This window comes from Amblyomma maculatum, chromosome 11, assembly GCF_055883805.1.
Source record: "Amblyomma maculatum isolate TAMU_Amacu chromosome 11, ASM5588380v1, whole genome shotgun sequence".
NCBI classification, from domain to species: domain Eukaryota; kingdom Metazoa; phylum Arthropoda; class Arachnida; order Ixodida; family Ixodidae; genus Amblyomma; species Amblyomma maculatum.
In genome coordinates, this window is record NC_139354.1 from 36700758 (window position 1) to 36724078 (window position 23321).

The following is a 23321-nucleotide window of genomic DNA, read 5'->3' on the forward strand; positions in this document are numbered from 1 at the left end:
ACGCGACTTTCTTAGAAATCGACTCTAGGCACCAGGGTGAAACTGTGATAAATGATTTGCGTTGAAGGCTCTCGTCAAACGTTAGTTCGTATTTGCGTCTGCTCTGCTGTGCATTGCATGCATACGAGCTTCTGCTGGAACATGTAAATGCGTATTTTGAATATGTTATGGTGCGGTGGTGTGCGCGTTTACGCGCTTGTGTCTGCATGAGGAAATGTATAGCTCCTCTCTGAAACTGTGCCCGTATATGTACAGTGGTGGCAGGTGTGTGCGGACATGTGCGTTGGTATTTTTTGGCGCAGTGCTTGGTGCACGTGTTTACGCATGTGTGCCTGAAATGAAAGTGTAAAGTTCTTCTCTGCAACTGTGTGCCGGTGCGTATACAGAGACTGCTGCTGTACATGTAGGACATGTGCACCATATTGCGTGAGACGTCGGATTATCGCCAAGTTTGTTGGAAGTCTCCTAAATAACTTGGACCACCACAAATAATTTCATGGTACTTTGATATCATTTCCTCTAAATATTTGTTACTTTCCTTCTCTCCATTTCCCATCGTGGAGCCGGAGGACAGGGTTTCCACCACCTGTCGACGTCTCCACCAGTTTTTATATTGTTATTGCCCTCATAAAAATGAAACATAATAACAGCGGGATTGGCCATAGCCAGGCGGTGATTCCAGATTCGTGGACTGTATCCTTTTCTTAAATCCCATTCTCTCTCTCTTTCCAAGGTATCCGAAGTACTCCAATCGCCTCTTTTATGTGCGTGCATGGCCGCTTCATTTAATACATTACTTCGTCTTTGTTTACGCTTGCATATAATTTATGGTCTGTAAACATCGAGTGTTAAACTCAAGATTGTTTTACCTGTTCTGATTACTAGAAGAGAAATCACTCTGCTTATTCATTCCACCTCCCTATGAAGACAGTGTACCGCCTCACATATTGTATTATTTAACGTTTTAGCGAGGCGCACCGTCATTGATATCATTGCCTGGTCGCAGTATTGACGCCTGGCTGTCAACTAAACGCGCATCGCGGGGCATCTCCGGTGATGTGTAGCTCTTTTCGACCAGCGTCGCGCTCTGTCGAGTCGACAGCCGTCAATGCGGTGGCTGCTCAGGATGGCAGCCCGGCACAGAGCGAGCGCAAGGGACGAGAGCAGGACACCGCCAGTGCTGCACCGACACGTAAGCCTAAATGCCTATTTAGTGTTAGAAATGGATATATGAGTACAATTTAGTCGCGTTTTCCAAATTATTACCACCATTATGGAGCTGCCTTTACTAGTGTTACTGGCGTTGTGGTAAACTTGCTGCAGGAGTGAGGACAGTGCTGCGCAATGTAGCACGGCTTTAAAGTTCTAAGAAAGAAATGTGAAGGTTACGTAGGGTTGCACGCCGAGTAGTGTCACTTCGCTTATGAGAGGGGCTATGGTGGTGTTTCTGGTTTAATTATTGTCCGTCTGGCATTTCTTAAAGGGCACTGAGGAGCACCGATGGCACGGAACGGTGTACACAGTTTCATTAATCCTTTCCCTACGTATCCTAGGTCTGTATGAATGATACTAGGTTTCCCTGAGTTCCACCACGTGCCGCGTCGTGCCGTACACTAAATCTCCCAGGGGAAATCCGTGATGTTGGGTTCTTTCCGTGGATTTTTTAATGCTAAGGAATATATGTTGTGCGAACGCAAAAATCTGGTTAAGTTTAGCTGTAAACAAAAACTAGCTGGTCAATAATGATCACCATGTTAGCGTACAATCTTTCGGGGATCCTCATTCGTCTCAAAGATAAACGTTCAAAGTATCCCCATTTGGACAAGAAGATTCTGTCTATTGACGGCCAACAAATCCCTTAAATTGAATAATGTTGGGGAAAGCTGGACAAGAAACTGCGGCCACCGTGACTGGCATTTGCATCTGCGACCTTCATCTCACCATTCAAACATGGGAGCCACTCAACCATCGCGCCACGGCAGGTAGGACTGTTGATTTCTCATGAAATAAGGAGAACATCGCAGTTTCGGGTCTCAAACTAAGCGAGTTCGTTTATACGCTTGTGCAAGTCAGTACAACTTCCTACCAGATGGCCACAGCTTGACCTGTTGTAGACGCAGAGGGCCGTGGGGTGGATTATATTATATTCTTATATATTTTCTGTTATTGCATATACGTCGTTCAGAAGTTTTGTGCATGAAAATATGACTTTCGTAATTATCGAATACTGTAAAACACTGCAGTTTCAGTGCCTGACACATGTTCCAAATGAGGAAATCCGACTGAAGAACAAGAATGTTCTGAAACTTTAGAAAAAAAGTGTAAGGCGTTGAAGTCCTTTCAGCAGAACTGCATTTGCATTGACTACAAGGTTGCTTGAACAGGGTATTTTACAAATAATCGTTTAACCTTAGGTCGCTTTCCAGGTAGGCAAGTTGAAGCGGTAATTCAGTGTGATATCGAACATTCCACTTTCACCCTGTCAGAAGAAAACAACGCTTTCTAGCTGCACTTCAACTATCCAGGTCATGATCGGAACACTTCTGCAACGCAAAATGAGTCATGAACATGCAGTTTTCAAATGTTTAGATCAAAAGGATTGTGACATAAACACATGAATAGAAGAGTTATTAATTGTATGCGTTCATATATAGCGTCTACAGCGGTCGGAATTCTCCACTAAGGAACCCATCAAAAACAGTTATTGAAGATTGTCACAGAAGAAGTCGTAATCTTTGTAGTGCTGATCCCCGAGTGTTGAAAAAATGCTCAAATATTTCGATTTTAGCCTTGAGGACACATATAATTATACCTTGTTAATGCATGTTTCCTGATCATGTTGCCACGCTGAGCAACTTAGGTGGTGAATTGGAAGCAATCAAGAAAAGCCGAGGAGACAAGAGTTAAAAAAATATACAGAAAAGTAAAGTAGTATTACCAAACAAACTCAGAATCGAGCAGCAGTTTACCACGGGAAGTGACTGCGAGGGAGGGGGGGGGGGGGGAGGTTCTAGGATATTACATCTGTTATAGGCGGAAATGAGAGCAGGACTGAACTAGGAGAGTAAGATGGCCAAAGGAATAGGAAAGAAAATAGTGTTGATTTTGGAGGCATTCTCTGCTTCTAAACAGGAGTTGGTTATTATCTCGCAGAAGAGAGCCCATGGCAGCTGTATTTTACTCGGCAGCAACTTGGAGGCTAACGGAAAGGGCTGGGCATAAATAGTGGTTAATAATATAAATAATTGGTTCACAGGAAAGGAAACGCGCAGTGTCTGTCACACTTGTTGTGTGGACACCTGACCATGCCTTAAGGGAAGGAAGGAAGGTGGGAGTGAAAGAGAACGAAGAGAAAACAGGAGCGATGGTGTACCGTCCAAACGCCAACGGTGTTGGGAGAAAAGGACAACTAGCGTGACGTAGAGGGCTGGGGAGAGGAGGATGTGAACAGGCCTTGTAAAAGTCGAGAAGGTGTTGGTAGTCGGCCGTAGTAGAGGTCTCCGGAGTAATTTCGACCACCTGGGGATTTTCAACGTGCACTAGTACTCCCCTGTTGGGGCTGGGACAGATAGGTCACCGCCGCTTGCGGCTGTGGCTAGCCTGCCATCGAATTTTTCTCTTGTAGGCCGTCGTTGCAACCGCCACCGCTTCGGTGGTGGACGACGGCTGTTGTTGCGGCGCGCGTCTTTCTCTCCCTCTTCCTTTTCTTTATTCTATATTTTCTCTTCTGTCCGACCTCGGCGGCTGCGTTTCGATGGAGGCGAAATGAAGAGGCGGCCGTGTGCTGTGCGATGTCAGCGCACGTTAAAGATTCCCAGGTGGTCGAAATTACTTCGTAGCCCTCCATTACGGCTCCTCTTTCTCTCTTTCCACTTTCGCTCCCACCTTCCTCCCTTCCCTTGCGGCGCGGTTGCGGTGTCCACAGAAATCAAGTGAGACAGTTACCGCGCCTTTCCCTTCATATAAATAAATCAGTTTTAAATCTCTTCTGTCAGCACGAGTCAGCGGAGGTGGCTCAGCTACAAAGCCAGTAGCAGGCCCGTGCAGTTTCTTTTCCTTCTTCCTACAGCCACAACAACAGCACTGACATCGCACAGCCCACGGACGCCACTTCAGTTCGCTCCATTGAAACGCAGCCGCCGGTGGCCGGGAATGAATCCGGGTACTCCGGCACAGTAGTCGGGCGTCTTACCACTGCACCACCGCGGCGGGCGGGGCAGTGGTTAACGCAGAATGGTAGTGTAATGAAATAGTCGGTGTAACAATTGAATAGAGTTGGCCAGGGGAAGAAAAAATATTTTGGACACTTAAGCTTCGCCTTTAATTGAATGCCGCGATAGCATTAATGGCTTCCGCCTGCGTCCTGCTGCGGTAGGTTTTGCTGCGTATTCGCCAATATTTCAACTTTCGCGCCTGATAACTCATACATTCGATTACAGCATACAGCATTACAGCCCTATAAGCTCTGACGTTAAGCAGTTAGCTGACTACAGTGATAGGTATGAGTCCCCCCCCCCCCCCCCCCCCTCCTCTAACCAATTCTCATAAACATGTCTGCATTGTCTAGAAGTAGTGTGCTTGACTTCGCGACCATGCATCCAATACTCCGACTTCAAATCGACAGCTACTCCCATCTTTTTGACATCATGAGGTGTCGATATATCATGAATGATTGCTCAGACTTGTAGCTTGCTAGCTGCCGCCAGAGATAGCCATGCCTGCTATTTTTCGCTTACAGGGCCTACACCGCAAAATCCTAATTTTCCGAAAGAAAAAAACACGGCCTTTAAAAGTGGCGCGTTAAGACGAGCTTATGATATTCTAATAGCAAGAAAAACAAACGGGTATGGCAGGACACGTAATGCACAGGCAAAAAGATAACAGCTAATCGATGAGGGTAACTTATAGGATTAGAAGAGGAGAGGCGTAGTAGGTACAGGTATAAAAGTCAGGTCTGTGGATATAATTAGGAAGAAGAAGATTAGGAAGAATTAGAACAAGATACGGTGAGCGCAGTTTGCACTGGAAGGAGTAAGCTGGAGGGATAGTGAAATGACTTCACCTTGCAGTGGATATAGACAGATGATGACGGTCCCTAACTGGAATGTAGAAGGTCCCTCCTTCCACACTGACTTGATAGGTAGACGCGGACGCATAGTGCGACAGACGGAAAATGAAGAAATAAGCTATGTTCAATCCAAGCACGAAATAATCGAGCACTTAATTGTAGCGGACACTTGATTTTCAGGTACTTAACAATTCATGCTGCACTACCCGTAAGCCTGGGGCAGGCTACGTCTCTCGATGAAGGCTGGGCAAGAATTCTCCGTAAATCTCGCAACATGTTATTTAATGAATACGAGAAATTTGTGACGGTGTCCCATTCGCCGCTACCAGGGAAACCATCGCCACTACCATAAAAGAACTAGAACCGAAATTTGGAACCGCATGAGCACCCATTATAAAGGGTAGCGTTACCATACACAGGCTTCATAGAATGTCCTCCTAATGGATGCAGGCGTAAGCTCATGTGCATTGCAGCGGAAGCCCCATGCACTTACGAAGACAGACGGTGGTGTAAAAGTGTGCAAGGGCCTTCGTGGGAGCTCTTTTCAGAGCCGCGCTCTGAAGCAATACCCTTTGTATTTCACGTCGCAGTTCAACTCAGGAACATAGATTAGCCTGACAGGGTTTAGTAACAGTGTAGATTTCAGATGCTTACGAAGCGATGGTATTAACACATCTAAATGTTTAGAAAAACGCTGTACGCTGGTTGCTTTCACAATAATTATTCAATGTAGCACTGATGACATGAGTGAGCTGCCAGAAAAATTCCATCCACAGGAGCTCCGCAGTATTCAGCATAACACCGAAACTTAGCTAGGAGCTATGGAAAACAATATATACTAAACTGAACCTCGAAGCGGCGTATCGTACGTGGAGATTTTCTGATCATCAAAGGAATTCCTCGTTTCTAATTCCGTTCATTATCCTTTCTGTTTTCGGTTCTCGAAGTGAAATGCTGCAGGCTCCGAACTTTATGCAAGGCGTTAAATTAGCTTCTCTGTCTGGTAGTTAATGTGCGAAAAATTCTTGTGATTTGTTTTGGTTTCGCCTTCAATCATATAAGATATTACACTTTTGATCGCTAGAGTTAACAGTGTCGGGTTGTTGTGGCTGTAGGAGGGAGGAAAAGAAAATACACGGGCCTTCTACTGGCTCTGTAGCTGAGCCACCTCCGCTACCTCGTGCGGACAGAAGAGAGAAAGTAGAGCAGAAAGAAAAAGAAGAGGGAGAGAAAGACGCGCGCCGCAACAGCCGTCTTTCACCACCTAAGTGGTGGCGGGTGCAATGACGGACTACAACAGATAAACATTTGGTGGCAGGCTAGCCGTCAACGCAAGCGGTGGTGGTGGTAGAAACATTTTGCTGCCATTTGGAACAAATATTGGGGGCGAAGCCCCCTGCATGGCACTTGGGTGCTCCCTTACTACATGGGAGACACCCTCATAAGGAAAAAGAAAGTCCTTGAAGAGCAATCTTCCTCATAGCACTGGAAATGATCTTCTATTGGTCTTGACTTGAGGCGCTCTTCATGAGAAAATCCCAGTAGGACTTTGCTAAGTTCGGTGATGGGGGATGAGGAAAGGTGGGGCATGTAAGAAGGATGTGTAGGAAGTGTCCTGGTTTGCCACAGAATCTGCATGATGAGGGAAACTGGTCTGGGTATCTGACATGTAGTAGCGTAGGGTATGGAGTCCGAGTCTGGAAGCTTCGCCAGTGTACGGCCTGCGCTATGGTGAGAGAGGGTGCTGGGGGTGTATATTCCCTTCGTTTATCCCGGTAGTACGAGATAATATCGCGAAAGGAGAGCAGGCGCTCCTCGGCCTGTAGAGGGGGCTCCATTCCTCTAACCCGGAAAGTAAGACCTCGGGCTAGGGAATTAACCTCCTCGTTGTCAGGGAGGCCAGCATGTGCTGGCGTCCAGATGAGGGTTATGGGGTGCCGGGGCTGGCAGAAGAGTAATATGCGAGCAGCGGTGCGGGATATACAGCCGTTGGCATAATTTAGAATCGCAGACTTGGAGTCGGAGGTAATATTTGTGGCAGATGTAGAGATGAGAGCAAGTGCAATGGCTGCCTCCTCTGCCTCTGTGGTGGAATTAGTGATTATGGAGCTGGAAGTAAGCAGCTTTGCTTGATTGTCTGCTACAGCCAGGACCATACGGGGGCCTGACGTATATTCCGCTGTGTCCACGTATACCACCTCTTGGTCGTCGCTATATTGTCTGTGAAGGGCGTGAACCCTGGCTATTCTGCGGCCCTGGTCTCGCTCAGGGTGCATGTTTTTAGGGATGGAAGGTATGATGAGGTTAACGCGGAGGTTAGGAGAAAGGGGGACACCGTCAATGGGGTGTGTAACTGGGTTAAGGTTTAAGTGGGTTAATAAAGTGCGGCCAGCCGCCGAGTTGGATAGGCGGGATATTTGTGCCGGTAATGTAGCCTCTCTAAGTTCCTCGAAAGTGTTGTGCACACCGAGTTTAAGGGTCGGGCATTAGATGTGCTGGGGGGAAGTCGTAGAGCCGTTTTCGTGCAACTTCGTAGGAGCGTGTTCACCCGGTCTCTCTCCTTGTGTTTGAGGGGGAGGTATGGGAGGGCATATGTGGCGCGGCTTATAACGTAAGCCTGCGTGAGGTGAATTGTGTTTCGCTCGCGTAAGCCTGCCCGGTGGTTGGCTATGCGGCGAATCAGTCGGGTGGTCTGTTGACATTGTGTATGGAGAGTCTTTATGACTTCTTCGTGTGCACCATGGGAGTGAAGAACTAGACCGAGTACACGGATTTTGGATACTAGTGGGATCGAATGGGTGTCAAGCTTGAGGGAAATAAGCGGACTGCCTGAATTGTATTGCTTGGGGCGGTAGAGAAAGAGTTCTGATTTTGAAGAGGAACAAGTTAGGCCACGTTTCCTTACATAGGTGTCGATGGTGTTTAGTGCCGATTGTAGGTGTTCCTCTATTTCGGCATCACTGCCACGGTTAGCCCAGACAGTGATGTCGTCGGCGTAGATGCTGAAATGAATGTCGGAGATTTGTGCTAATTTTTCGGGTAGGTGAAGAAGTGCTATGTTGAATAGTATAGGGGAGAGGACGGCGCCCTGGCGCGTACCTCGTGCACCTAGCATGATCTCCGGAAGGCAGTGGTCGCCAAAGGTAAGTGGCTGTGCGCTGGCTGAGGAAGTCTCGGACGTAGTTATACAACCTGGCACCGACTCCCAGGGTTGTAGGATTCTGAAGGATTGCTGCGTTGACCTACCAGTCCTAACCCCGTAGGGCCAGGAACAGCCACCCTTCACCCTCTAACAGTGTCGTATTTCGTTGTGCGTGCCAGGCACGATTACGTTTATTTTAGGTTTCCATGGAAAATTTCCTCAAATATATTGGATGTCCGTTCTGCACTAATTTAGTGCCCAGGACAGCCTAAGCGGTCCTGAAGGTGATGATGCCTCAGATATATTTGTTATCGACCCTGTTCGCAATGGTTTCCTCGATGATAATCGGTCGACAAGTTAGCGGCATCCCTTGATGGCTGGTAGATAAATTTACTTTGTGAAGATGCTTATATCTAGAAGAAAAAAAAGCATGAGAGTTCGATGAGATGTTCATGTATTAAGTTGCTTGTGATAAGTTACTGCGCATTTTCTTTCTAGAATCTGAGGATTGAAAAGGTTCTTCTAAATTATTCGGTTGTTTTTAGGACCTCAGATATTAATCGCTTGAATCAAACAGCCTAAATTGTCGCGGAAATTTTGGGCGTTCAACGACGAAGAGAAAGAATAATAGTAACCTAACAGTTTTTTTCGTCTTGAGTAGGCAGCTAATGACCAGATTCACATTACCTCCGCACTCAGCCCACAAACTAACGGATCTCTGCGGTGTACCGGCCGATGCTGTCTGCTGCCTCATCCTGGTTATCGTGGGACCGATCATCGTTGTACAGTTGATCTCAATTCAGATGCGAAGCGGCCCCAAGAAGAATGCTGCAGCTCTCGTAGCTTCTGTCGATTTCTTCGACTCCTGCATAGACAGCACCAGTCCAGGAGGATGCCAGAACGCGACTTTGTGAGCGACTCACATCTCTTGTGTTTTATCCTACAATTTGCTGCTGTTCAAATGATGTGTTAGATTTATTCACTGAAAACAATCACGCTGGAAGCAATCTAGGTGCCGGAGCTTATGGCAGCATTCTCTCATTATGAGTTTCAGATGTCTTGTATGGAATTTAATTTTTTTCTTATGTTTAGGTTTACTGTGGTATTTTTGTATTTGTATTTTATGTTGATTGTGCGATGTGTGAAACACGAAATTCTTTTATGTGTTGTATTTTTACCCTGCCCCCTTTTGCAGTTGCCCTTAAATAGTGTGGCAACATTTAAACTGAAGTGGTTTTTCGAAGCAGCTATAAAACACTGCGGCGAATGTGTTTCCGAAGAGACCCTCTGAAGAATCGCATTGGTCTACGATCATTACGTCGTGGTTTGTGGCTACGCGACTGCGATCCTCCGTTGCTGCCCTCACTAGTGTAGATTGGTTAATATAATGTCATTATATTAGTGAAATGCAAAAGAAAATATTTTAAACCGATCACTCTACTACTTCCCTCCGTTGTTTCGTCAAAAACAGTCCGCTTGACTGCCAAAAAGGAGGTGTGACGTTTACCAGAATTAGTTGGTTTGGTTTGGTTTGTGAGGTTTAACGTCCCAAAGCAACTAAGGCTATGAGAGACGCCGTAGTGGAGGCCTCCGGGAATTTCGACCACCTGGCGTTCTCTAACGTGCACTGACACCACCACATGCACTAACGTCCACCATTCCATGTTTTCCACCAAACAATATAGGGCGCCTTTCTCCAAAACCTAAGTTAAGAGCAAATTCGAATGATATTGTTGTTAAAGAAAAATATATACAAAAAAAATTCGCGGATTGCAAGGGCGGTGTTTGAGAGGCTATCTCTACAACTCACAACTTTCGCTCACATCACTAGTTTCAAGCCTTGATTAAAGCCCAACAATTTTTCTCACTGTTCCTCGCTGCCTTTTTCACCATCAGGCGCACAAATGTAGCACGAACGCGTTCACAGCACGCACTTTAGTTCGCTTTGAATTCAACAGTGTGCTGTTTGGGGGCAGGATTCTCACTTATCGTTATATTGCTCATAATAATTTATGTAACAGCCAGTGTAACGTGCTCAGCCTTACACGGCCTAAAATACTTGATAAGGTTAAGCGAGAGCAGTGTACAAATATTTAAGATAACAGCAATGAATGAGAGTAACGTTTCCTAGGCGAATATGAGTCCACTTTTAGGAACGTTGGCTCGGATAGCAAACTGAAGCTCCTTCTAAACCTTCGTATAGTTCTTCTTCATACTGTGTAGCCATCTTCTTCCTCTGTGTTAAAACCTTATCCCTGTTTAAATTAAACATGCGTATGCTGTGCCATTTTCAAGCAAAGAAAATGCATGCACTAGGTGGCACGAAGCAAGTATTTTTGCATCGTGTCAGTCGTTGGGGTGTGCGTGTCTGTGTCCTTTCCCTCCAGAAATGAACAAGCTGAAGTGAAAAATGGGTCAGAGAGGAAAGTAAATGTTTATTTGAAGGAAGAAAGAAGTCTACGACATATAGGTGGGTAGCTTCCTCCGTCCAGAAAGCTGCGAACCCACGACATGCCCTGGATCCGGCCGACTAGATTGCATTCATCATCCATGCGGAGGGTTGACAACAGAACCTGCCACTGTTCTTTGGTGAAGTATTTGCTGCTTATGGGTTCATCCCAGTAGCGTATTGCGGTCAAGAAAAAAATGTCATATATTTTATATTGTTTTCAGAACCCGGCAGATAAGGGCGAAATGTCTCAGCTAGGTTGCAGTGAAAATGATCACAGTGGCACAGTCTATATTCAAAATAGGTGCCGAAGGCTAAGTTTACGACAAAATGTATAATGAGATATTATGAATTTATTGATTTCGGTTCTTATAGCTCTCGAGGCAGCGGTCCATCTTGATTTTGCTGAATGGCACTGTGTTGTTCGTTTTTCAGTTTTATGCTAATGTCAACGTATGCTAGCATACCATGTGTTCTTAACCTGCGGTCAAGCGTGAAAATGAAAGAGCCAGGGTAATCAGGTAAGTCCCACGAACAACTCATGGTAGCTAACCTTGGCTACACTATTAACGGGATGTCTCTACAGAAAGATATTTGAGTTCCGCTCACTGCAAAAATAGAACGAACCTATTAATTCATTGCTACCACCTCACAACCAGCAAAACCTGAACTTTGTCCGCACGTTCCAGCAGACGCTTGAATGTGTTTCTAGTTATGTGCTGCGCCACGGTGCGGACAACACTGGATCCGATAGAGAGGCATATGTCCGCTGTAAACAGTACGGAAACAGCACACCTCCTCCACACAGCTCGCCATGCCAGCCCTACCGGAGGTCTTCTTGCAATGCTTTTTTAAATATCTACACCTGAAAAGATAACTTTGTGTTTTGACATCTTTTCGATTCTCGCTATGCAGATACCCGCTGGACGCAATGAACCCTAGAGTGAACCCCTGCATCGACTTCCACGAACACGTGTGTGGCTGGTGGAGAGCCAGAGACCCTGACAGGGGGACGTACCTCCAGGAACACATGCGAGTCTTCAACCATCATGTGGCGCACGAGCTCGTCAGCAGGGCGGCACAATATTTCGGTGACTCCAGCGGAACCCCTAGAAGCCTTGAAGACCAGATGGCACTGTTCTACACCAGCTGCTCTATTATGGCCGCTGGCTACGCTAAAAAAGGCAGCGCCACTTCTCTGCTTCGCACTCTGGGAATCGACGTCCGTGATTGGGTCGATGTTCGAGGCTTCGGCGCTTTTCTGGAGCTCGCAGTGACCACTACTCTGAAGAGCGGGTTGGCATCGTTCCTTCGGATCCAGTTCTTCATCGGCGCAGAGCTCCGCATCGATGTGGGCGATACACTGGTGTCGGCCTGCTCGCTTGATTCCAGAAGGGCGAGGATAATTGGGGTTGACTTGTTCGAAGACATTGGCGCTACGCTCTCATCTGCCCAGGTCAACTTTTCGACAATATTCGAGATTGACGCAGTCGTGGAGAACATCAGAGTTAAACCTAATGACCGGACTTGGAAGGTGGTCGGGGATCTGGGTGACCTAGGAGAAATCTCTCCCTATGTGAAATGGGCGGAAGCACTGGAGCGCGGTCTTGCAGCGAGGCTCAAGAGTGCGGAGAAGTGGAAAGCTGTGGAGATTAGGGGAGCGAGTGTGATTCGGAACATAATCGACGCATTGAGGACGCAGCCACTTCCTTGCGCCAGCGTCTACACTCTTTTCATCCTGCTTTCACAGGTAATAGATGAATCAACTTTGCGAAAATGTGTGATCAGGGAATTTAGGACATGCTGAATATAATCTTGCATGGCTGGGGATCACATTACGAAGGGCACTTCTGAGAAACAGATCACAGTGTCGTCCATTTTGCAACCATTGACAAAATGATGTCCTTATGTTAAGTAGCTTTTGACGACTGTCAGGGAGCACTGTGTGTTTTTAGGTACAGGCTGTGCCCGTCTTGTGCTTGCATTGTATTGTTTTTAAATATATGCATATCGTTACGCAATTACGTACTATTTTTTTATCTTCGGCACAGTAGCTTAATAGGCACTTCAACGCGAACTCATAGAGACTTTCCACCTCTCGAGAACTAAAACGCACGGCATTCGCTGGCAAACCGTTTATTTATCCATAAACACTTCAAAGGCCGTACTGAGGCGGTATGCATGAGGGGTACAACATTCAGAAGTAGGGTAATCTGATGGTTGGTGGCAGAAGTTTATGAACAATGGCGTTTTTCAGGTAATTTCAGTCTTCTCCAGTATAAATAAAAATGGCATAAATGCGCACATGTCTGGGGAGAGTAAGAGAAGACAGCCTTTCCATAGTATGTGCGGTGTAATAGAGAATAAGTAGTGCACAATTGTGGAGCGTATGAAAAGCAGCCTGAAAATTTTCTGGCGTTGAGATGAAGGGACAAGGATAGCCCTGAATTTTATTTCGGGCACATCGTAATGATAAGCGGATAAAAACTATCTTACTGCGAAGATTCTGTACTGCTGCGCATATGTTGAAAAGTAACTTTGGATAAGGCCCCCATACATGTGTATATGTTAAAAAGTTCAGAGAGAACTGCAGAATCTGCACTGGCGAAAAGCGAAAGAATGAGCGTTGCTGCTGCATACGGTATATCGCGCGCCCTTTGTTGCTTTTTTGCTAGCAAGACTGAGTCCATGCCGCACAGTGGAAAGTTCCTGTCATTGGCGCGCGTTTGTTGCACTGGTATATATAATTGTTTACAGGGAAGAAAAGGTGATGTATCTGTCGCAGATTCTCTGGCAAGTGTTTGTTTGGACAGTACACTGTCGCTATTGTCGCGTGGCGTTTCTTGCCGTGCGTTCAAGTGTGGGATTGCAAATGGCAGGAACGCTAGACGAGAACACATCTCGCGGAACCTTGCGAACGGATATTGCCCACAGATTTCGCGCACACGGGATTAGGACCATGAGCCAAGAAAGACTTTCTAAGTAATAAGGGAGAGAGTTCACTGCAACTAACAAAGTACGCAGGGAGCTTCTTCAATAACCTGAGTGACCAAATCACGTGCTCAATGGATTTTCAAATTTATACATGCAGTCACTGTCGTTACTTCCGAATCGCTTATCAAATAATTTAAAGATGATTGCGAATGACGTCAATAAAAATATGGAAGAAATGTTTACTTTTTTTTTATTCAAACAAAAATCCATTTACAAACATACAATACGCACAATGCTCAAGGATCCATAGCCAGAGGCTCATGCTGGCTATTAGGCTTGGTTTGCTTTGGTTTTATGGGGTCCCAAAGCGATTCTGGCTATACGCTAAGCCATAGGGGAGCACTCTAGAAATTTCGAGCACTGGTTCTTTTTCTTTAACGTGCACTGACATCGTACAGCTCATAGGCGCCTTGCTTTTCGCCTCCATCGAATAGCGGCCGCCGCGGCCGGGATTCGATCCCGCATCCTTAGGCACAGAAGTCGAGCGCCCTAACCCCTGCACCACCATGGTGGTTTGGATATTAGGGTCAAGTATCAAGAGGTCGCTGCTGTTAATTACAGGGAGCTATGCGAACCAATAGTCTGCGAACATGCGAACTTCATAGCAAAATTTCGCTATAGTAAATCTGTGATGTACGTCAGGAAAATCAGGGTCCCAGGAGGGCCACTGACGTACCCTAGATATACAACTAAGGAATGCTATCAAATTTTATTTGTAAGAACAAGCTGCTGTCGGTTGGAAATTAAGCTGCCAAACAAATTAAACATTTATTTTTGAAGGTTCAGGCAAACGTGTTTTATAAAAGACGGTTATGGATAAATTTGTCAAATTTGCCGAAAGGTTTTACAAAACCAAGGAAGGCGGGGTTATTAAAAATGCCATATCTTAAGTAGTCAATAAAGAGAGCGAACTGCGAGTTGCACGAGATATTCGAGATATTTGAAAGCCGTGTCGGTTAGAAGGGAAAAAGTGAAGTGATTGCCTTGCCAATGAGGTAAAAGAGGCCTATTTTGTCTTGACATATATTGCTCACTTTAAAGAGCTGGCTACGTGCTATAAGTGTAATAGGAGTTGGAAAGGCGTTGTGTTATACGCTCATTGTAAGTGTTTTACCTGAATAAAAAGGTCAAGAAGTGATAATTTATTAGCGCCACTTGGCTTGTTTTCTTCATCGATGCATGAGATTGACCAATCAATATTTTTGAATTTGTTACGCAAATATATCCATGTTCCTATAGACTTTTTCTGTCCCCACCATGTGAAAGTAGGGTAGGTACATTATGTCGGTGTTTTCCTCCTCAGCGATGTGAGCTAAGAGGCTTAAGGGCGAAGTTAAGGAAAAGTCAGGTCACATAATTTCGACAAAGAGTAAGTAATTCATGCAACCATCTATAACGTGACAGCGTTAAGTGTCACATGTCGAATGAAGTTTGGTGTCTCACCTCGGCATCGTTAGTCAGGAGCGAAAATTCCCGATGTAGCAGTAAATTTGAGGACCACTCCAAAATGCTCGGATAAACATCAGATTTCTCAGGTGTGCGTTTGTTACCGACCGACAGGAGTTTAGATTAAAAGTGAAAGAAGGAGGGGGTGGAAATTAAACCTAGGGTCCTTGGATTGCCAGGAAGGCATGCAACCTACAGGTCGACGCTATCGCCGTACAATCTGTCATCATGTACTATTCGCACACAGGAACTGCATCAACTCATACTCCATGATTTAATTAGATCGGCAAGCCTTTTGTTTTCATTTATGAACACTCCGTGCATTCTTTATCATAATCCAATTCTTTATGCACCGAAGCTACGAACATATATGAAACAAGAACCACCATATAGTCCATTGCGCTCCATTTTAAACAGATTCATATCTCCATCTCAGGTGATGAAGTACGCGCCAACACTGGGGATGGTTGAGGAAGAGGCGCACGGTGCGTCGACGGTGCCCCCGTGCCTCCAAGTGACAGCCATGCACTTCGATCGATTCTACCCGCTCTGGGTGGCACGAACTTTGCAGCACCGGACGCAAGTGGACGAAGCGAGAAAACTGTTCCAGGACATAGCATCCGCGATTAGAAACGACAGCAGGGTCAACGGTGGCCTCCTCATAGACACGCGCCGACTAAGCAGGGCACAGTTGGTCATGTATGGTGAGCGTATAGAGCACATTTTCTAACCCAGGCAGACCAAACGATTGGCTTAATATTGGTACGGCACCGGAAGTGTCTGAATCAACATAGGGTCAGTGTCTTGGCAAAATAGTACCGATACTGGACCGCTATTTTGTGCCGCTTGGGAACTGGGCTCTTAGAAATACGAACCTTTCTAAAGTGAGCTGATGGACAAGCATGAGTCGCACTGAAACAAACAGTTATGCTGTAGGAATATGTTGTGCCTACCATTTCTGTGCCGATTCTTCGAAATTGACTCAAAATAGACTGCTTGCTTGACGATAATTTTCTTTGATTAATAGAGAGATTTAGCACACCGTGATCCACGATCCGCTACCGTGATCCGCCACCGCGCGTTCTATTGTGCATGCCCAGACCACTTTGATGCCGATAGATGGCGCCACATACTTGATGTCGGCACATTGACCTGCCGCATCGGAACTAATCAGCTTGTGCGCCCCGCCCACGAGCGGTAGAGGGTCACGGTGGCGGATCGCGGATCACGGTATGCTAAATCTGTAATTACTTACAGATCAATGACAATATATTCCGGAAAACAGGAAAAGCGAAACGCATATAAAGGCTCTTGGTAAAATTACGAACCCATATCTGGCGACATTATAGGTCCCCCCCTTTTTTTTTTGCTTCAACTTATACCAATCAATTGCGGAGAGACGATATTCTTCGTAGGGAAGAAAAATTGGCATTATGCTAATTTCCAGCCACATACAAACCATGGTAAAGCTAAAGCAACCAAATTTTGGCGCCAATGAAACGAGCGAAGAAATGCCTGCCAGGTTTTCGCATGAACCGCTGGGTGCGCTAAAATCGATTGAGCGGTGAGCACCCGAACCTAGTTTGGCGCCTGTGGAACTTAGTGTGCGTCAGTTTCTCTCACTAACCCCTTGATGTGCGGGAATCGATTGGGTCAGTATGCTATGGGCGTAGCAGAGAATTCAAGACCAATCTCATCAATGATGAAGGTTATAGCACGAGAGAATGGCAAAAAAAGAACAATTTTTTTTTAATTTTTTAAATTTAGGCCACCGATTTTTTTCTTTTGCTGATTCGGTAGAAAACGAGGGAACCTCGTAATACCGTCGTTTCGGTTTAAAAGATTAGCGTACATGCTTGTGTCTGTCACTACATGTACATATATATATATAATATATTCTTTAACACATGCGTACAGGTGAAAAGGAACACTGGTTGGCTGTCTTTGCGGCCGCATATCATTCGTACCAAGTGACAGAGTGCACAACATAATTGCAAGACATTTGTGTTATCGTAATGTTCACCATGTAGACACAATTCAAACTTTATCATTCACTTGTCGTGCGGACTGGGTCCAGTAATAGAATGGGCTATAGACCAAATAAACTTCTTTCTGAAAACAGATGTATTGATTTGGAAACAGCGTTCCTAACATATTTGGAACGAAACTCTCATGTGCCAGCAGAAAACTCACAGAACGGCCCAAAAGTCACGGGGTTGCACGGGCCAGTATTTCGCATAATAAGGTCGTGGTGCCGCTAAAATGCGGGTGGTATGAATTGCGGGGAATTTGCCAGCGAATGTCTCTCTTGCGTATAGGCCGATAGTGGTCCAGCAGTAAGAATGTGCAAAAAACAGCGGGGTGATGAGAAAGGTAGAATTTTTGAAGCATCTGACTTCAGGGACAGAAACTAGCTTCACAATTCTTGGTTAGTGCTCGGTTACAATTCCTTCCGCGTCTTATTGTTTTCTTTACAGCGAGAGTGCACAAATGAAAAGAGTGATCAAAGTTTAGCCATGCTAAGCAGATGTAGGAACATATCTGTAATGTGTAGGGTTGAGACAAGCTGAGATAACATGACTCGTGGCGCTGGCGACTCAAAGTCCTGAAGATCATTTTAATTGTCCATACATTCTACTGATAGATTGTAAAAAAATAGAAAATAGGTGGTCTCAGTGAAGGAAATTTTTTTATATATTAACAATATGTGATAAGGAAGATCCACCGTGAAATTAGGAAACAGCGCATACTGCTCATTTTGTCGAAACGTCGTCGCCCTCGCTGAAAACTGTAGATTTGAGAAAAATGTGCTGGAAAAAATACTCGCGGTGATACCGTGTCAAAATTGTGACGCCATCCAAACACTGATTGTGCGTTGTCCAGTATGGCGATGGTGTGATGGCGCCAACAGTTATATATCCCGATTTGAAATAAATTAAAGCAGTTGGACGAATAGCACTAGTTGCCCATTACAAAAAAAAAAAAAAAAAAAATCCACAAACATGCGGTGCAGGAAGATATGGGTTGCACATCTTTCGAAATGCGGGTGGCTTATATGAGAAACGCCTGAGGAAAGTGGAGACTAACAGGGGGGCTGCTAAAGTATTCGTATACATAGACATAAAATGCGTTGACTCAAAGTAGAGGAAAATAACTAGGAAACTAGCCCGTAAATGTTGCGCACGCAGGACAGAGAAGTAAAGAGCGTTAAAGAACATATAAAATGCACAGAAGGTAAAAATTGGATAATATCTACGGTAAAGAAGCAAAGTGTACGACTCAATAGAAATTGTAGAAAGCAGATCAAGAAGGAATCTTTTTTTCGTAACTCGATGGGCAGTGTCCTTATTTTTGAAGTCCGATCAGGGTGTCCTTGAACACGCAGCTACAAAATGAAATTTAACCAAGTAGATGACATATGCGGAAACAATTGAAGCTCTTGTACTCGAATGTCGTGGTATCCATCCGGACGTCGATTCAAGCAGAGTCACTCTCCCTGGGGCCCTAGCATTTAGTAATACCAGTGGCCGGATGAATGAATCTGTGGTGGCAGTTAGCAAAAGGCGATTGGACAATCGCCAGCCGAAAATCAGAAAGGTGACGTAAAATTATATCTAGTAATTCAAATTACGGAATAGGGTACCTATTTGCAACAACCTTAAAGATATTTTGGGAGCAAAGAATAAACTGAGCATGGTCACAACTGCCATCACCCCGTTTCAAATGGTACGGTGCTAAATTCCATCCATCCACCCATCCATCAATCCGTCTATCCATCCAAAAGAGCATGACATGCTAATCCCGCATTGACTTCGTATTTGATATCCTAAATCTAACATTTTGACATGGAAATGCTCTAAAGACAAGAAAAAAGGAAGTGGGCTCTGAGATACTGGTGCAGCGCCATGGATGTACTGAATTAGGGCTATATTCAGGCAGGTGATGATGCTGATGATCATGATAAGGCTGAATAGACAAATGTCAGCCCTTCGATTCACTCATGCAGACGAGTCAGGGAACGACAGCCTACCCACGGAACCACTCCCTGCGGATATGGGCCAATCGTTCCTGTCCAACGTAGCCGCAGTTGTCGCCGCCAAGGTTGGCCAGCGTCCAGCGCCCTCAGAGCACTGGCAAGATCAGCTGAGGGGACACCTGGGCTACCGTGACGACGGACGCTTCCTGATCAGCTCGGCGTACGTGTCTGGCATTGGCGCCTTTGCGGACCTATCCGCAGACAAGGATCACGAGATAAGTGAGTGCAGTTTTAATGCCAATTTTTGCGGATATACGTGTCGGTTAGACAACGCTAGGTTCACGGAGATAATGCAAGCCTCTGACATATAATTTTCCCATCAAGAGTAGGTCCTCCAGGATCCCTCCAATGCGTAATCAGTGAATACGAGGGCTGTGAAAACCTTTGGTTATCTTTAGGAATTGCAACCATAGAAGCACTAGGTTGTATTCATAGTGTTAGTCGTACACAAGACGGGCAAAAATTTCAAAGCTGACGGGTAATGTTTTGGGCATATAATGGAGACCACTAGAGGGCACAAGTATCAGAGCAATTAGAGTGACGGTGCACCGTACCTTATTGATATTCGGACTATAATCTTCGTCATAAGGACTCCAGCATACGCCTCAAAGGCTAATCACGTACCCGGAATACGTTACACTAAGTGGGTGAATGCTATTCGCGTGTCCCGTTTGCATCTAAACGCGGTAATTTCGTGCTTTATTGAGTCGGAAGAGTGCAGCAGCTTACAGAAATAAGAGCATACAAGTAAGGAAATCGATATATAAGATATACTAATCAGGCGCAAGAAATAGATTTATGCCTAAATAATGCATGAGTCTTGAGCTACTAATTAGCTATATGCGAGATTTACTGCTTAACTAGAATTGTGTACTGCAACGTGTACTTTCCCCATTTTTTATCAACCGTCGTATCTACCATTACCAGGTTCTATAAGCCTACAACAAAATGGTATCGCTTTCTTTTACCTTTCTTGACGTCAGGTGCAGTGCACTGTCATTAATCCTTGTGCAGTTGAGCGTGCAGTGGTGCTGAGACTTTGAATAGCGCGATCCCTATAAGCGAATTACAATAATGCTCTAAATCTCGGGTAATGTTCGAACGTAGCCGCGGGATGGCATAAAACCGCATGCTTCTCAGTGCAAATTATATTCAAGAGGTCATGCTTGTAGTTATAAGCATTTTGAAAATAAATAAGTAATAAAAATCATTAAAGTTACTTATTAGGAATGGAATTATTACATATTAATTTACCTCTAAACTACGAACTTTTTTTTCCATTGAGCCAATTTCCCCTTGACACTACTGGCCTCCATCAATCTCGTATTTCCGTGCTGTGGGAAAGTCTTTCTATGGCCTCACTCTATAGGCTCTGTGCAGGGCGACGTGCGCGCCACTAGCGGCACCTACAGTATCCAGAGTGGTAATGCGCCCCATAGGACTGCATGTAAACAGAAGTCTGAAACGCATTTTTATAATTGCAGAGTGCGAGTACAATGTCAGCCCTTCACGAAGAAAGGCCCAGTGCACCCTAAAACAAATTGAGAAATTATGAAACGTCATTTCGAAGGAGTGGTATTTTTAAAACACCGCGTACGTGCACGTGGAAGACACCCAGCAGCCGAAACTGGATAGCGGCGCGATTGCGACGTGAAATAAGAAAAATGCCTTTAAATTTTTTTTCCACAATATTCCTTGGACCGCTTTAACACTATGGACGCAAAAGTAGCCATCAGTAGCGCTGAAGGCTGCGCCGACCTTTGCGCGTCTTGAGGAGTGCATGGAGCCAATATTCCGTTCGCATGGCGAACTACTTTTCAGCTCGTATGGGGTAAGATGTCGCAGCAAATTTACTTCTCGAGGTCTTGGTCATGGGTTTGGTGTGAACTACTCCCAATAGGAAATACGATGAGCACAACGGCCTCTAATCGAGATATTGTAGCTCTGCCGAGACGTCCAATGCCGGCAGATACAGCAAATAAATTTCTCAAATATTATTTAAAAAAAAATATCCCTTACATCATTGCCATGCTTGGTAGATAAATAACATTCGTCCAGGACTATATCTCCTCATGCCTCAGTGAAGTTTGTTCACTAACTGTGATGGACCCTGGCGCAGTAATATTTTCCGCGAATTCGAATTGCCAAAACATTTGTCTGTGACAGTGTACTTTGGGTATGACACAAAATATATTTCGCGCGTGAAAGTCCCCACGTTTTTTCAGTTTTTTACGGTCAGACATAATTATAAAACTGAGTATGTAGTAAAAAAAAAAAAATAAAAACCCCGAGAGAAATTACACACAAAAAACTAACGCCATTTTCCGACACCAGGAGTATTGTTAGTCGAAGGCTTCGCGCTTAGTGCTGGGTGATTAGGCCATTCAAACAATGCTTTCCGTTCCAGTATTGTAACGTTAATGAATACATTAAAACGTGAGGGTAATAAGAAGGCAAAAATTCAGAGAATGTCGACTAAAATCTTCTGGCGCCTATAGCTTTGTGTTAAAATAATAACAAAAAGACAGTACTGCTGTCTTGTGTTCGTCCTTGTCTGTTTGCTCTGCCTCTTGTTATTATGCATTCTGACGAACAGGCCCAAACTGAGAGTCTATTGTGTTGGCGGCTGAAATAAGACATAATTTTACCCAATAAATACCTGCTTTTAACGGTTCGATCGGCGACTAGAGCGCCATAAAGCGGGACTTGCCGCCATTTCGGAAACGCCTTGGTACACAGCTGTTAATAATTGCTGTGTACAGCAACACGTCACAATGTAGTGCTTATGCACTAAAAAGGAAGATCTAGCTTCATAGAGTCCTGAACGAAAACTTCACTGGAGGCATTTTTCACGTTCCCTTTAATTTGTATGTATTGGATTGTGTTTTACCTACGGCAGCAACAACGTACGCAACCTTGGGCGTCCTGGTCCTCCGCTCCATTCTGGACTCCGACGCAGTGTACTTCCCGTCGTGGGCGCGAAGCCACATAGATCGGTGCTTTGCTCTCTCCGCGTCTTCCGTGCTGGGGCGACCTGTGGCCACCGGTGTCGCCAAAGATATTATGCGATTCCGCTGGTCGGCACAACTGGCATGGCTCCTGAAGCAGAGGCAGTCGAGGAAGTACAGCGCCTCTGAGTTGAAGAAGACCACCACAAAGCGATCGCACCGCAAGACGAAGGCTGCTGTCAAGACCACAGCCAAACGCGTTTTCCCTACTGGGGAGCTGTTCTTTCGACTTCTGTGCTTCTCCCACTGCGGACAACCTTATGCCACTGAGGTCTGCAATGACCTTGCTGGCTACTACCGTCGCTTTTCTGATGTGTTCCAGTGCCCCGCGAGGCCTGACGAACGTTCGGGAACCTGCGACTGCTACGGTTTACACCACTGCGAGACGCACCTGCCGGCATTGAGTGCTCTTACGTAGTACTCTTGAAGTTATCTAGAACGCGTATCTAAGTTTCTCACGTTCAATTACGCCGGAGTAGGGACGAAATACACTGTTTTACAGTTTGCCTTTAGAATTACGAACAGAATTTTAGCTTCAATTTCCGCTCGCTTAGAATCTATATAACGCAACAACGATGGATGTAATCTAATACGTTCAATGTGAACCGCAAGCTTTGATAATTTACCGGTGTGGTTTGGTGCCACTACACTTCTGTTTTATTACAAAACAAAACAATGTCCATAATAAAAGGGGATCCACTGGCAGATATTTAACCACATTTGATCTCTCTAACTTAACAATAAAAGAACCTAATTCATGACAGCACTCAGCTGATATCCTTAATGGCTGTGTCTGTCTCCTTCAGGTCCTCAAGCCGATCACAGATGAAAGGTTTTTCATTGACGAGGCTAGAGATATACAACATAACCGAACAGATGAGAACAGCAAACAGATTAATTGCTCATTCATATCAAAAATATGTTTTGTGGAATTATATTTACAGTGGTTGAGTCTCCGCTTAAATTTGTATACCTGTTTCTGTGTGCTCACAATGTATCTTTTTGTGCAGTTTGAGCTTTGATAGTGCTGCAAGAGTGAAGACGAAAATTATTTATATTCTTTCCCACAGATATCAAGCAAAATATTTGGGAATAAAGACAGAATCATTATATACGATGTTGTTTCGGAACCGAAAGTTCATCTTAGAGAATCCATGCAATTTGAGCATGTAGTCCAT

General features: G+C 45.1%; 1 protein-coding gene across 1 annotated transcript; it reads left to right on the plus strand.

Annotated features, from left to right (window-relative positions):
• Nucleotides 1-1056: 1056 nt before the first annotated feature.
• On the plus strand, nt 1057-22561 carry LOC146173511 (uncharacterized). The gene is made up of 6 exons (XM_084585210.1): nt 1057-1192; nt 8910-9120; nt 11572-12409; nt 15536-15803; nt 19106-19354; nt 22035-22561. The coding sequence occupies exons 1-6, from the start codon at nt 1057-1059 to the stop codon at nt 22559-22561; spliced, it is 2229 nt and encodes a 742-aa protein (XP_084441336.1).
• The last annotated feature ends 760 nt before the right edge of the window (nt 22562-23321 follow it).

Bases quoted from the DNA above. Each gene is read 5' to 3' on its own strand.
- LOC146173511 (XM_084585210.1), top strand. From the start codon at position 1,057: ATGTGTAGCTCTTTTCGACCAGCGTCGCGCTCTGTCGAGTCGACAGCC. The intron at 1,193-8,909 runs GTAAGCCTAAAT...CTCCGCACTCAG, and splicing joins CGCCAGTGCTGCACCGACAC to CCCACAAACTAACGGATCTC. The intron at 9,121-11,571 runs GTGAGCGACTCA...ATTCTCGCTATG, and splicing joins GGATGCCAGAACGCGACTTT to CAGATACCCGCTGGACGCAA.